This window comes from Phasianus colchicus, chromosome 22, assembly GCF_987193195.1.
Source record: "Phasianus colchicus chromosome 22, bPhaCol1.hap1.1, whole genome shotgun sequence".
Taxonomy (NCBI): domain Eukaryota; kingdom Metazoa; phylum Chordata; class Aves; order Galliformes; family Phasianidae; genus Phasianus; species Phasianus colchicus.
In genome coordinates this window covers 2,630,005-2,642,900 of record NC_143457.1, presented here as the reverse complement: position 1 = coordinate 2,642,900, position 12,896 = coordinate 2,630,005, and the positions used below count along the sequence as shown (strand labels likewise).

Genomic DNA, 12,896 nt, shown 5'->3' with positions numbered 1-12,896 from the left:
CATAGCGACGCTTCCGCTTCCGGTCACGTGACGTGGACCGCCATGGAGGAAGAGCGGAGGCGCGCTTTGCGGCGCGGCCGGGTGCGGCTGGTGGAGGGACTGCGGCCCGAGGCGCTTTGGGGGCCGCTGCAGGCCCGAGGGGTTTTCACCAGCGCTATGGTGGAGGATATGCAGGTGGGCTGCGGGGCACCGCCGGGGGTCTCGCGTCCTCTCGGTCCAGTGAAAGGATCTCGTGTCCCCTCAGCTCGGTGACGGGGCTCGGGGTGTCCTCACACGGGATCCTGGGCTCCATCAGCAGAGGGGCGGCCAGCAGGGACAGGGAGCTGATTGTCCCTCTCTGCTCTGCTCTTGTGAGGCTCTATCTGCAGCACTGCGTCCGGGTCTGGGGGTCCCAATACAAGAAGGATAGGGAGCTGTTGGAGAGGGTCCAGAGGAGAGCCACAAAGATGATCAGGGGGCTGCAGCACCTCCACTACGAAGACAGGCTGAGGGAGCTGGGCTTGTTCAGCCTGGAGAAAAGAAGGCTGCGGGGTGAATCATTGCAGCCTTTCAGTACCTAAAGGGAGCCTACAAACAGGAGGGGAATCAACTCTTTGAAAGGGTAGATAACTGCAGGACAAGGGGAAATGGTTTGAAGTTGAGGGAGGGCAGATTTAGGTTGGGTGTCAGGGGGAAATTCTTTACGGAGAGAGTGGTGAGGTGCTGGAACAGCTGCCCAGAGAGGCTGTGGATGCCCTGTCCATCCCTGGAGGTGTTCAAGGCCAGGTTGGATGGGGCCCTGGGCAGCCTGGGCTGCTTCTAAATGTGGAGGTTGGTGACCCTGCCTGTGGCAGGGGATTGGAGCTTCATGGTCCTTGAGGTCCTTACCATCCCTGGCCATTCTGTGATCCTCACGTCCCTGCCTACCCAGTAGCAGGACCCAGAGTGTCCCCTTGCCTCCCCCCGCCCTATGGCAGGCCCTGGGAAGGACCTGTGTTCCCACAGTCTGATAACAAGCCCTGAGGGACCCAGCATCCTCTCAGCCCCAGGGGTCCTTGTGTCCCTGTTGCCTGCTGACAGGTCCCTGTGAATCCCTGCATCATCCCAGCCCAGTGACAGAGCCCAAGTGGCCTCTGCGCCCTCTCAGCCTGGTGACAGAGCCCTGGTGCCTTCTGTGTCCCATCCATGCCCATGACATGGCCCAGGGCTCCTTGGTCTCCTCCACTGGCCATCTGCATGGTGCTCTTTGTTTCCCCTCCATGATACTGGTGGCAAGCTGATTTAGAAAGTGTCTTTTATCCCTGTGGTGTCAAGTTGGGGGTGTCCCCTAGTCCTCCCATCCCCTGGAACCAGGGGTTCCAGTACCATCCTTCTGTTTCCTGTCGGCTGTGGCAGAGCTGAAGGGCTCAGGAAGCATCACCCTGCCTTCCCTCCTCTGCAGAGTGCTGGCACCCGAAGGGAACAAGCACGACAGCTGGTCATAGACCTGGAGACCCGTGGGAAGCAGGCCTTCCCAATATTCCTCTCCATCCTGAGGGACACTGGGCATGGTGACCTGGCTGACATGCTGGATGAAGGGTGTGGAAACTCAGTCTCCCCACCTGTGGACCTGAGGCCTGTGCAGCTGGAGCTGCCTGGAGAAAGGCGTGACAAAAGTAAGTAGTGAGGATGTGGTTCTTTCTATGCTGAAGTGCAGGATGGGGTGTAGCAGCTGGGTTCCTTCTTGCTGTAGAAAGTGAAGTCCTGGTTTTGTTATCCTCTGGCACAGGTTGTAGTGGTGACTACATGAGTTTGTTGGGAGAATGTTGTGCTTTCTGGTAGCAGAAGTGTTGAAGCTGCAGCTGTGCTCTGGCAGCTTCCTTCTGCTTTTCACATGCGGCCTTTGTACTACTGTGCTGAAAATGGGCTTCACTGTGTCTTTGCTGCTCCTGTTTTGCCCTTTTTCTGAGGGCAGTTCATACTGAATTGATGCAGTTCATACAGCTGTCATGAGAAACCGCACTGAATTCAAATAAGAGAAAAACAGAAGTGGTTTTGTTCTGCCCTTGCAGTGGCGTAGCTACAAGCTGTGGTCCTTAACGGGAACCAGAGCTGTTTAATTCTGATGTGAAATTGGAAGGGGCAGAAAGAAGGGGATGACTTTCCCATGCCATTACAGGTGTGAGCACTGCGGAACGGTTGTCCATCCCAGTCCAAGCTGAGAGTCAGCGATTTCAGATGCCTCCAGCACCAGCCCATGGTAAGGATTGTCCTGCAGTTCTGAGGGAGGTCTGACAGCTTGTTGGTCAGTTCCTTGCTTGTCCTGGCACAGTGCTGGGTGTCTCTGTGAATTGCAGACCAGCTCAGATGTGTGCTAGGTGGGAGGTGACCTCAACTAAATAGTGTATGGTGTGCCAGGTGGGGGATGAGCATGTGCTTGAGGTCCAGGCTGTAACTGCTGACACACTTTCTCTTTGTGGTTTAAGAGATGAGAGCCAAATGCTGCTTCTGCTGTGTGGTGGGGTGGGAAGGGGTGGGTGTCACCCGTGTGTGACAGATGACAGGACAAAGTTGGTGTTAATTCTGTGAAGAACACGTATAACATCTCATTTTTGAGTGCTAAGAGCTAAACTCCATTTCTCTGTTGTGTGTTGTAGGTTCAGCTGTTGACAAGAGTGACCACAGACTGGTTAGTATCCTAGATACTTTTCTTCTATTCCAGTTTATTTGTCATTGTGTTGGGGTTCTTTGCTGCCAGTCATCTCTGAAATTCTGTTTGCAAGGAGCTTGTGCTTTAAGAATTGAAAAGGCAGAGCAAGGCTGAAGATATTTAAGCATTCACCCTCACGAGGCAAAGAACAGAGTGTCCAAAAAAAGATCTTAGTATGGCTTAAACTTCTACCTGGACTAAAGAAGTCCCACAGCACAGAGCTCCAGAGCTGCTGCAGCTGAAAGCAGTGCTGTGACAGCCAGTCCTTGGTGCTGGGACATGAGAAATCGTGCTGAGGCTGACGTGGCTGTAACCAGGGCTCAGTGCTCAGAGTGGGTCAATCATTAGCCAGCTCCTCCTTGGGATCACACGAACCGTGCTGCAAATAACATGACATGGAGCTAAATATGGTGCTTACACAGTTTCCAGCAAGACAGCTAGTGATTTCCTCAGGCACCAAGTTGTGTGTTGTTTGTAAAGCAGTGTTTTGATTTTGTAATCACTGTGTTGGGAAACAGAAGTAGGGAAAACAACAGTAAACATGTGAGGCAGCTTTTGCACGTTAGGAGGCTCACAGGAAACAGGCATTGAGCATTCAGAAATGTGTGTGCTGCTTTCTGACAGCACAACTCATACCTGAGGCAGGGCAGGGAGTTTGGCTGTGTTCACATGGCTGGAATTTGGAGGGCCCTCCCGGAATTAATGTGTTGGAGTTGATGCTGAATCTGACTACCCAGGAGATGGATCTGCCTGTTTTCTTGACTCCTAGAGTGCACTACCTGGGATCTCATGGTGAGGTTTGATGAATGTGCCTAAACAACCTAAAAACCTAACCTTGTGGCTAAAGTAGTGACCATTTTTCTGTGAATTAAGCAATTTTTTTCCTCTGGTTGCACATTTTAATAATGTGAGCATGCAGAACAGACACTATTATCCATCCCTAGGCTTAGAGATGTGAAAGGAGCTGCTTTAAAGACTCCTCTTCCATGCTTACAGTGTGTTCCACTGGACTAGCCGGTGTATGCTCTGAATTAGGGGGTGTTTAATTGTGACTGACAAGTTCTCTTGTGCATGCCAGGTATACCAGCTGCGAGCAGACCCTTGTGGGCACTGCCTGATCTTCAACAATGTCAATTTCAGCAGAGACTCTGATCTGTCAGCTCGGGCTGGCTCTGACATAGACTGTGAGAAGCTGGAGAAGCGTTTCAAGTCCTTGTGCTTCCATGTCCGGACCCTGAGGAACCTCAAAGCTCAGGTGAGGGTGGCAGGAGGAAGACCTGGTTACTCTTCAGGCTTAATTGTGATTCCTGCATGTGATGTATGTTAGTCTTACTCTGTGCCAATGGGTTTTCTGGTCTGTATGTGGGGTGTCTGTTATCACGCTTTCACTGGACAGAAAGCAGCAGAGATCCAGCTGGGTCTGATAGGGCAGGGCTTGGCAGTAATCTGTGGCCAGTGTGCAGTTTAAAACATGATGTTTTTTATATAGGAAATTGATCTGGAGCTGCGGAAGCTGGCACAGCTTGACCACAGCACCCTGGACTGCTGCCTTGTGGTCATCCTCTCCCATGGCTGCCAGGTGGGTTTGTACTCTTCTGACATCATGGGGAGTTCTGATCCTGTATCTGGGTGAAAGCAGACACGAGGTTCTCTGCTGCAGTGCCTTTCCAGAGGTTGGTGGCCTTTGGTCAGAAGTTGTTAGCTTCTGAATGTGGGATCTGTACATCAGAACTGAGTGGTGGGCAAAGAGCAGAAGGAGGTGGTGCTGACCTTCATACTGTATGCTTCCTGATTCTCTGGCTCTGCCTGGAGAGTCGTTAGTCATGATTAATCATCACAAGGTATAGGCCTTGAAATTAGATGAGAGGAGATAAATTGTTCCTAAAAGGGTTGTATGTTATGTACCCCTTGTCCTGGAGGATAAAGAATCCCATTGCTGGAGGAGGTGGAATAGGAGTTGGATTATATTGAGAGGTTGGATTTCTGGGTATTGTCTGCTGGGAGCCCCCTTGCCCTGCTGCCGTGTGCATATTTGTACAAATATGAGGAAGTAAGGTTTGTTCTGGAAACTTTATGCTAGAAAGTGATGGGGGGGAGAGAGAACACTTGTGTAGAGACGGGTTCCCTCTGAGCTTGCCTTTCCTTCTGTGTTAACAGCTCTTGGATTTTCCTCTTCCAGACGAGCCATATTCAGTTTCCTGGAGGGATTTATGGAACAGATGGCAAAACCATTCCAATTGAAAAGATTGTGAACTATTTCAATGGGTCCCAGTGCCCAAGTTTGAGAGGAAAACCCAAACTCTTCTTCATCCAGGCCTGTGGAGGAGGTGAATCTTTGTGTTGCCAATAAACTGTTAGGTGTGAGCAGACTGGTGAGACGCAGTTAGGCTTTGTTGTCGTCTTCCTTTCATGTCTGTTGCCCTTTTATCCAGGTGTTTTCTGGCATTCCTAACCATGTATTTTTATGCTAATATGGGTTGAATTTCAGGAGCATCTTGCAGGAGGGCAGCACTGGTGGTTTCATCATGCACTGGGGTGGTTTTGCTGTGCAGAGTGGGGGCTGTGAGATGGGAGGAGGGCAGTAGTGGCATCCTATGCCCCACATCCAGGAGCATTCCACCTGTTCTCTGTGTTTAGCAATAAGGTAGAATTGTAGAATGGCTTGGGTTGGAAGGAACGTGGGGAGGTTAGTTGGAAGGGCTTGGTTAGGGGGTAGCCTGATGGCTCTGACTGTAGCAGCACTGTCAGAGAGCAGAAAAGCGTGGTTTTGTTGGAGGATTTTTTCCCCTACAGTTTTTAATAGAGGTTGTATGGCTGCAGAGTGTGTCAGATGTGAGCGAGAGCTGTTCTTGCTGCCATTTTTTTGCAGAACAAAAGGACCAGGGATTTGAGGTGGGTTGTGAATCACCCCAAGATGAAACTTGCCGAGGTTCCGTAGAGTCGGATGCGATTCCTTTCCAGGCTCCAGCAGGGAGTGTGGACGAGCCGGATGCTGTTGCCAGTTTGCCCACTCCTGGTGACATCTTGGTGTCCTATTCAACTTTTCCAGGTGAGATACTTTTCCTGTGTAGCCTGGTCTGGTATTAAATGGGGAAGTTGATGGCCCTGCACGTGGCAGCGGGTTGGAGATTCATGATCCTTGAAGTTCCTTCCAACCCTGACCATTCTGTGAGATAACTGCACCAGGCAAATGATTTGCAGAAGCAGTTGGTGCTGAGGGTGCTTGGCCAGTACTCAAGACATCGTAATTCTGCAACTGGATTTTGGAGAAAGCCACCACCAAACTGCTGTGCCACAGCACAGTGTCACCAGGAGTCAGTGTTCCCTACTGAAGTTAGGGGCAACCACCTGTTGGAGGTGAAGACATAGCAAGACTGACTGCAAGAGCAATTTTCTCCTTTCTCTGAAGGTTTTGTGTCCTGGAGGGACAAGGTGAGTGGCTCGTGGTATGTGGAAACCCTGGACAGTGTGCTGGAACATCATGCCCGTTCTGAAGACCTGCTAACCATGTTACTCCGGGTAAATGTCTTTTTTCTTAACCTTATTTTTGTAGTGTTAAAGCAAGGAGGGCAATAATCAGAGGTTCCATCTGTCAGGGTAGGCAGGCAGTTTGTAAGGGTTGTGATACTGAGCATGCAGTGCACCTTCTGTTCCCAGGTGTCAGACATTGTATCCACCAAGGGGAAGTACAAGCAGATCCCAGGCTGTTTCAACTTTCTACGTAAAAAATTCTTCTTCTTGTGCAAATGATGTGGGGTTGTCGAGGTCCCAGTCAACGTGAAGGACAGCTTCCCTGTGGCTGGATGAAAACTGTCCCAGCTGTGACTTGAACCAGGTGCTCCTGGTGACTGCTGTCTGGCTTTGGAGGGGTCTCTCCTGAGAAATGCAATCTGTGAGCGCTGCCGTTGGGATAAAGCATCAACCAGATGAGGACTGGCCCTGTCCCAACCTGCAGGGACAAGCTATTGTAGGGAACATGCTTTAGCAGGGGTGTATGGCTTGATGCTCTCCAGAGGTACCTTCCAACCCCTATGATTCTATCCCAGTGATAGGAAGGGGGAAGGGATGTGTGTTGGAATCCCCAGTGCCAGTGTGCCAGCCCAGTGATCCCATTGTGGAGTGAGGGCCTCCAGCTGTGCTGTGGCTGTGCTCTCCTTCCTGGTGCAACTGCAGTGGATTGGAGGAGTCAATGGAATCAATTGCTGGAATCAATGGAAATACATGATTTTTGCAACAAGAGATTTTTCTGTTTGAGTGAACCAAAAACCAAAAGGAAAAAAAAAAAAACCTTGTGCTTTGTATTCTGTCTTCTGTTCTCTCTTGTGTCCTTCTTCAGTGTATACATATCATTAGCTCTAGGAAAGCTTAGTTGCACTGTCATCATGACCTTGATGTACACAATCCCCTGTACCAAGGGCTATAGATTGTACCCCAAAACCATCTTTGGGCAATCAAACCAGGAAGTTAGGGCATGTTTTAATGTTTAGTGGCTGTAGGTGTGTCACTGAGGGACACGGGGCGGAGGGGTTGGGGTTGGACTTGGTGATCTTGGTGTAAAACTAAGAAGAACTTCCCAGATTTTACAGTCTCTACAGTTATTATGCACTTCGGCTGCTATCTGTTTCCCCTTGGAACGTGTTATTTGTGAGTTAGTCAGTAAATGATGTTTATGCAACTGCTGTTTTTCTAATACTCAGAGTAGTAAATGTTTCTGTCAGTCTTGTCAATAGCATGAATGACTGTCCTTCACCCTAATTGCATCCCACATCCCTGGGATGCAATTGTAAATTAAAGAGTTGTTCCAGTGTAGGAAAGATTAAAGAAATGCAGAGTGGAGAGACTCAGCTCCCTGGGGGTTCATCCCCCTTCAGGGGCTGGGCCCTGGCTCTATCACATGCCCCCCTTACACCCCACAAATAACAGCAGGGGCACACAAGGCTGGTTGTTTCCCTTTATTGCACACCACAGTATGTGATCAGCTCTGCACATTCTCAGTTCTCACTGATTTTCTGCAAAGACAAAAGGATGAAACCGTGGTCAGACCTCCAGGTGGAGAAGGATGGAGAGAACGTGCCCCTAGAGCTCTGCTCTCACCTCGTTGATCCAGTCGATGTAGGCGGACACCCGCGTGAAGACTGTTGGTTTCTTGGCTGTGTTGCAGCCCCAGGAGGAGCCGAAGCTGACGATGCCATGCACCTCCCACAGGCCATTCCGTTGGCAGCTCAGGGGGCCACCCGAATCCCCCTGCCCAGGCAGGGTGCCGTGTTACACCCATACACCCCACAATCTCCCCATCTCCATTCTTCCAACCTCACCGCAGCCGTTGGGGATGGCCAGCAGCCCCCTCACTCACGTTGCATCCCGAGACGACGCCGTCACCACCAGCACACACCATGGAGGTCCTCACCAGGCCGCCCCACCAGTCGCTCTGTGAGCACGTTGCGTAGTCCACCACGGGCAGCAGGGCCTGCTGCAGGACCTCGGCCAGCGGCCCGTTGGCTGCAACGACAGCCTCAAGTTGCACCCATATCCAATGCTGACCCCATTCAGTTCCCTCTGCGGTCACCCCTCTTACTCCAGAGGCGTCCCCAGCCAGTGATCTCGCAGGGGTAGCCGTTCTCCAGTTCCAGCCCACTGGGTGGCAGGCAGGCAGCCTGGATGGTGTCACTCTCCTGCACTGGCTCTGACAACTTGATCAATGCAATGTCATTGCTGCAATGACAAAACCCCATAGAACACAGCCAACCAAACCCTGTAGAATGTCACTTAACAAAGCCTGTAGAACATCACCAACCAAACCCCATAGTGTGCCTTCAACCAAACCCCATAGTGTGCCTTCAACCAAACCCTGTAGAGCACACCAACCAAACCCAATAGTACCTCCAACCAAACCTTGTGGAACACCGCCAACCAAACCCCATAGAGTGCCTCCAACCAAACCCTGTAGAGCACCACCAACCAAACCCCGTAGAACATCACTTAACAAACCCTGTAGAACACCACCAACCAAACCCCTTAGAGTATCTCCAATCAAACCCTGTAGAGCACCACCAACCAAACCCAATAGTGCCTCCAACCAAACCGTGTGGAACACCGCCAACCAAACCCCATAGAGTGTCTCCAACCAAACCCTGTAGAGCACCACCAACCAAACCCCTTAGAGTATCTCCAATCAAACCCTGTAGAGCACCACCAACCAAACCCCTTAGAGTATCTCCAATCAAACCCTGTAGAGCACCACCAACCAAACCTCATAGAGAACTGTCAACCAAATCCAATAGTGCCTCCACCAAACCCTGTAGAGCACCACCGACCAAACCCCTTAGAGTGCCTCCAACCAAACCCTGTAGAACACTGCCAACCCCACACCAGCCCACTGCCAGACCCATCCCCGCACCCAACCTTGGGTTGGCACACCCCCTCCCTCCCCCCTTTGCTGCCCTACATGATGAGGAAGGAGTTCCACTTCTCGTGCACAACGATCTTCTCCACCTCAGCCACCACTGCACCGTCGTCCTCCACTGCCAGGTTGTGCTCTCCCAGCACCACGCGGTACGTCAGGGTGGAGCTGCCGATGGCCATCAGCATGGGGGCAGACATGTGGGGTTCTGTCCCCCATGGATGCCCCCCAACCCTACCTGATGCAGTGTGCAGCTGTCAGCACCCAGCTGGGAGAAATGAGGGTTCCTCCACAGGTGTGGCTCCAGTCACCATTGCGGCTGTACTGCAGTGAGATCTGGACAACGGCACGGAGTCACGATGGGTGGTGGCCACCCATCCCTGTGCCACCAACAGTGGGGACGGACCCCAGGTGGCACACGGTCCCCACTTACCTGCCACGGCCAGCTGTGAGCACGGGCATCCTCACCTCCCACCACGCGAGAGCCTAACAGCGGTGGCACTGCCGGCTGCCCACATCCATAGGCTGTGAGACACCCAGCATGGGGACATCAGCATGGGCACGGCCCCCAGCCCCACAGACACCCCTCTCCTCATGCCCTTACCCACCATAGCCCAGCAGGACGGCAAGACACACGGCTCCCAGCATGGTTGTAGGCTTCCAGTGTGCCAGAACCAAGGAGCCCACCGTCTTATATGTTGTCTGTGCCACCTCCTGCCCTTGGGCATGTGGCCTTCCCCCTGGTAACAGGTGGCCAAATCCCACAGTCTGCGTGCCCACCTTGTGCTATTTCTTATCAGAACAGCACAGCCCACCTGGGAACAGATACACTTGTCCCATGTACAACCCCACAGATGTGGCCCTGACCGTGTACCCAGTCATGAGGAGACGTGGGGGTCCCACTCTGACACCCAACCCTGGGCATGGGTAAGCACAACACTTAGGAAATATAATATTTATTTGGGATTTAAAAAGAAAAAAAAAAAAACAAAACAACACAGCAAACAACACATCCATACAACAGAATGGAAGCAGCTGTTGAGACAACAACACCTTCGTGGGACATCACAGTCATCGGCACAACCACTCCTGGAGGGACAGCACGTGAGACGCCGTCCCTTCGGGTGCTTAGAGGACAGACACACAAAAAATAAAGCTTCTCTCCCCTCGGTGGCCTTTATGGGCGTCTTTCACCAAAATAAGCCAGCAGCCCAAGGGGAGCCAAGGCCACCTCCAACCCAACGTTGGGGTGCAGTGGGATGGGCGCACCCGCCTGCTCCATGTCACCAAGCACAGTGACAGCTGCCACCAGCTTGGCACGAGTCATGGGCATGATGACACGCAGGGAATGGTGACGGCGTGGCGTGGCTCCTTCCACGTGTTGTGGTCATTGAGCAAATGCTGACTGCAGCTCTTTGAAGGCTGCCTTGCGCTGCTTCATCTCCTCCGCCTGTCGCCTCTTCTCCTCCTGCTCTGCACGGATCTCCTCCTCAAAGCGGCTGCCCTCGGTGACAGCCTGTGCCTGGGGATGGTGACACATTGGCCCTGTCCCCATTGCTTGCAGTATGGTGGCACGTTGGTCAAGCACCCAACACCCAATGGTTGCTGCTGTGTTGCTCAATGCTTACCTTGGCCTCGAAGAAGCTCTTGGCTCCCTTCACGCCCTCCGTTGAGACGTCAATCTCAGAGAGCCGTGCCAGTGCGTGCAGCCCGCTGTCCTCCTGCAGCTCACCTGCTGCTGCCTTGCGGAAAATCAGCAGGAACTGCAGCATGGGGTGGGATATCACCATCAGTGATGTGCCATCCATCTCCTCGCCAAGGGACACAGCCACAACCCAACCCCTGCGCTCACCTCACGGAAGCTCAGCTTGCTGTCCAGGTCCTCGTCCACTTCCTTGATCATGTTCTTCAGGCCCAGGTGGGTCTGCGGTGCTCCCAGCTTCTCCATCATCAGCTTCAGCTCCATCAGGTCAATGAAGCCATCCTTCCCTGCGTCATACCTGCAGGGAGGTGGTAAATCCTCATCACGGGGCACATCCTCACTGTCGCGTTGGGCTGCTGTGCCAAACCACTGCTGGTTCTATCCAACCACTAATGGTTCCCAGGAGCATCCTCAGCACTCCCTGCCCATTGAGTGTGGTTTCTGGCACAGGTACCCAGCAGCTTGCTGCCAAGTGTGCCACCAAGCTCCGTGCAGCAAAGGGGTGAACCCTATGTGCCTATAGAACTGAGCTGGGCTCTATAGGATGCACTTTCAACTTCTCCTTGCTCAGCCTACAGGAAGCGACATGCAGCTCTGCGGGGCTGTGACTCATTTGTCCCCGCAGCCGCAGCATGGTGCAGCTCACACTGTGCCCCAGCACAGAAACCTCGTGCTTTCCTGCTGGCATCGCATGGCTGTGAGCTTCACTGCTGCAAAGCAAGCCCCTGGCTGCAGCTCTGCATCCACTGGGGTGGGCTCTCCTGCGTCGCAATCCTTTAACGCAGCGGGGGAAGGTGGGAGAGAGGACAAACCATGCATGCAGCGAGGCAGGGGCTTGGCTCAGCCTCACACCATCACCCCATCCCCGTGCTCCCCCCTTGGTGACCCCCCTTTGCTTGCAGCCCTGCAGCCGCCGTGCTGCTCCTCTCGCCGCGGTGCGTGCAGGCGTGCACGTCTTGCTCTGCAACCAGACCCCGTGCTGCTGCCATCTGCCCACGGGCACAGCACCCACGGCCGCACGCTGCACAGTGCATAGGGCTGGGGGGGGGGGCTGATCCCCTCCCTCTGCAGCCCTTATTTTCCCCCTGCACATTTCCACGCCTTTCTGCTCAGCTCCCCCCCTCCCCCCGGCTGACTGAGCTCACTGACCCAAGCTTGCAACATCACACGTGGGGACACGTGGGGATGGCACCGAGGATGTGGCAACACTATTGCCGCAGCCCAAAGCCCTGTGCATGGCCAGGGTGGGGGTCCTGGGGCTTGGGGGTCCCGTGTCCCTTTTCCAGACTGCTCTGAGGGTCCTGGGGTCCTCTCTGCATCAAGGGGTTGCATCAAGGGGTACCATTCTGAAAGAGTTTGTAGGGTGGGAGAATGGCTGCAAGGAGCTGAGAGGGGGTCCTGAGATTCAACTCCTGCGCAGAAATGGGGGGGCATCGTGGTGAGCCAAGGGGGGTCCCATGGATTCCTTCCACAGGGAGCCAAGAGGGGGTCCCAGGGATGAGAAGATGAGGGGAGCCCCCTGCAAGGAAGTGAGGGAGCCCCAGAGATCCCCTCTGCAGAGGAGTCCAAAGGACCCCTCCCACCATCAGCCAAGGGTTGGGCGGGTCCTGCAAAGGGGCTGGGGGCTTCCAAAACCGCCCCCCCCCCCCCCCCCAGTCCCCCACCAGGGGCTTCAGGCTTCCAAAGCACAGGGGATGCGATCGGGGCAATGGAGACCCTCTGCCCGGTTCTCCCTCCCCGGGGTCTCTCCTGGGGGTCCCGTGGGGGGGGGTTTCCCCTCCACACTCACTGTCGGAAGAGTCTCTCCATGTCACGGAGCTGCCGCCGGGAGAACTCACGGAACTCCGCCGCGGGGCTGAAGAGCCTCCGACCGCCCCCGGGCGAACCTTCGCTGCCCACCGCCCGCATCGCTGGGCTGCCAGGAGGCACCGGGGTGGGCTCCGCATCCTGCTGCTGCTGCTGTTGCTGCTCCGCATCCCCTTCCCGCATCCCCAGCCGTCGGCCCAGCCGCTCCGTCAGCTCCTCCGCCATGGTGCCCGGATGGATGGATGGGCGAACAGACGCAGCTCCGCCCCTCTCCGCCCCAGCAGCCGCCTAGCAAAGGGGGGGACGCATCTTCTCGGGGC

At 54.0% G+C, this 12,896-nt stretch overlaps 3 protein-coding genes across 3 annotated transcripts; 1 reads left to right on the top strand and 2 right to left on the bottom strand.

The window, feature by feature from the left end:
• The first annotated feature begins 7 nt into the window (after nt 1-7).
• Nucleotides 8-7,213, top strand: CASP9 (caspase 9). Its single transcript, XM_031613439.2, has 10 exons — nt 8-174; nt 1,421-1,634; nt 2,138-2,218; nt 2,616-2,647; nt 3,747-3,923; nt 4,158-4,247; nt 4,848-4,995; nt 5,538-5,717; nt 6,078-6,187; nt 6,326-7,213. Exons 1-10 carry the CDS (start codon nt 43-45, stop codon nt 6,416-6,418), a joined length of 1,257 nt encoding a protein of 418 aa, XP_031469299.2. The 5' UTR covers nt 8-42; the 3' UTR covers nt 6,419-7,213.
• Nucleotides 7,213-10,401, bottom strand: LOC116242491 (chymotrypsin-C). The gene is made up of 8 exons (XM_090123322.1): nt 10,307-10,401; nt 9,502-9,619; nt 9,307-9,404; nt 9,114-9,236; nt 8,244-8,380; nt 8,022-8,167; nt 7,763-7,912; nt 7,213-7,677 (listed from the first exon to the last, which is right to left on the bottom strand). The coding sequence occupies exons 1-8, from the start codon at nt 10,399-10,401 to the stop codon at nt 7,660-7,662; spliced, it is 885 nt and encodes a 294-aa protein (XP_089979448.1). The 3' UTR covers nt 7,213-7,659.
• On the bottom strand, nt 10,011-12,846 carry EFHD2 (EF-hand domain family member D2). The gene is made up of 4 exons (XM_031613443.2): nt 12,560-12,846; nt 10,921-11,068; nt 10,697-10,831; nt 10,011-10,590 (listed from the first exon to the last, which is right to left on the bottom strand). The coding sequence occupies exons 1-4, from the start codon at nt 12,799-12,801 to the stop codon at nt 10,456-10,458; spliced, it is 660 nt and encodes a 219-aa protein (XP_031469303.2). The 5' UTR covers nt 12,802-12,846; the 3' UTR covers nt 10,011-10,455.
• Nucleotides 12,847-12,896: the final 50 nt, after the last annotated feature.

What these genes read in the sequence shown, in the direction of transcription:
- EFHD2 (XM_031613443.2), bottom strand. Translation starts at nt 12,801, where the DNA reads ATGGCGGAGGAGCTGACGGAGCGGCTGGGCCGACGGCTGGGGATGCGG. An exon ending in GCAAGCTGAGCTTCCGTGAG is followed by an intron (nt 10,832 to 10,920) that starts GTGAGCGCAGGG and finishes CCCATGCTGCAG; the next exon opens with TTCCTGCTGATTTTCCGCAA. An exon ending in AGAGCTTCTTCGAGGCCAAG is followed by an intron (nt 10,591 to 10,696) that starts GTAAGCATTGAG and finishes CACCATCCCCAG; the next exon opens with GCACAGGCTGTCACCGAGGG.
- LOC116242491 (XM_090123322.1), bottom strand. Translation starts at nt 10,401, where the DNA reads ATGCCCATGACTCGTGCCAAGCTGGTGGCAGCTGTCACTGTGCTTGGT. An exon ending in CTCACAGCTGGCCGTGGCAG is followed by an intron (nt 9,405 to 9,501) that starts GTAAGTGGGGAC and finishes GCCGTTGTCCAG; the next exon opens with ATCTCACTGCAGTACAGCCG. An exon ending in TGGCTGGGGACGCCTCTGGA is followed by an intron (nt 8,168 to 8,243) that starts GTAAGAGGGGTG and finishes CTGTCGTTGCAG; the next exon opens with CCAACGGGCCGCTGGCCGAG.
- CASP9 (XM_031613439.2), top strand. Translation starts at nt 43, where the DNA reads ATGGAGGAAGAGCGGAGGCGCGCTTTGCGGCGCGGCCGGGTGCGGCTG. An exon ending in GCCTCCAGCACCAGCCCATG is followed by an intron (nt 2,219 to 2,615) that starts GTAAGGATTGTC and finishes TGTGTGTTGTAG; the next exon opens with GTTCAGCTGTTGACAAGAGT. An exon ending in ACAAGAGTGACCACAGACTG is followed by an intron (nt 2,648 to 3,746) that starts GTTAGTATCCTA and finishes TGTGCATGCCAG; the next exon opens with GTATACCAGCTGCGAGCAGA.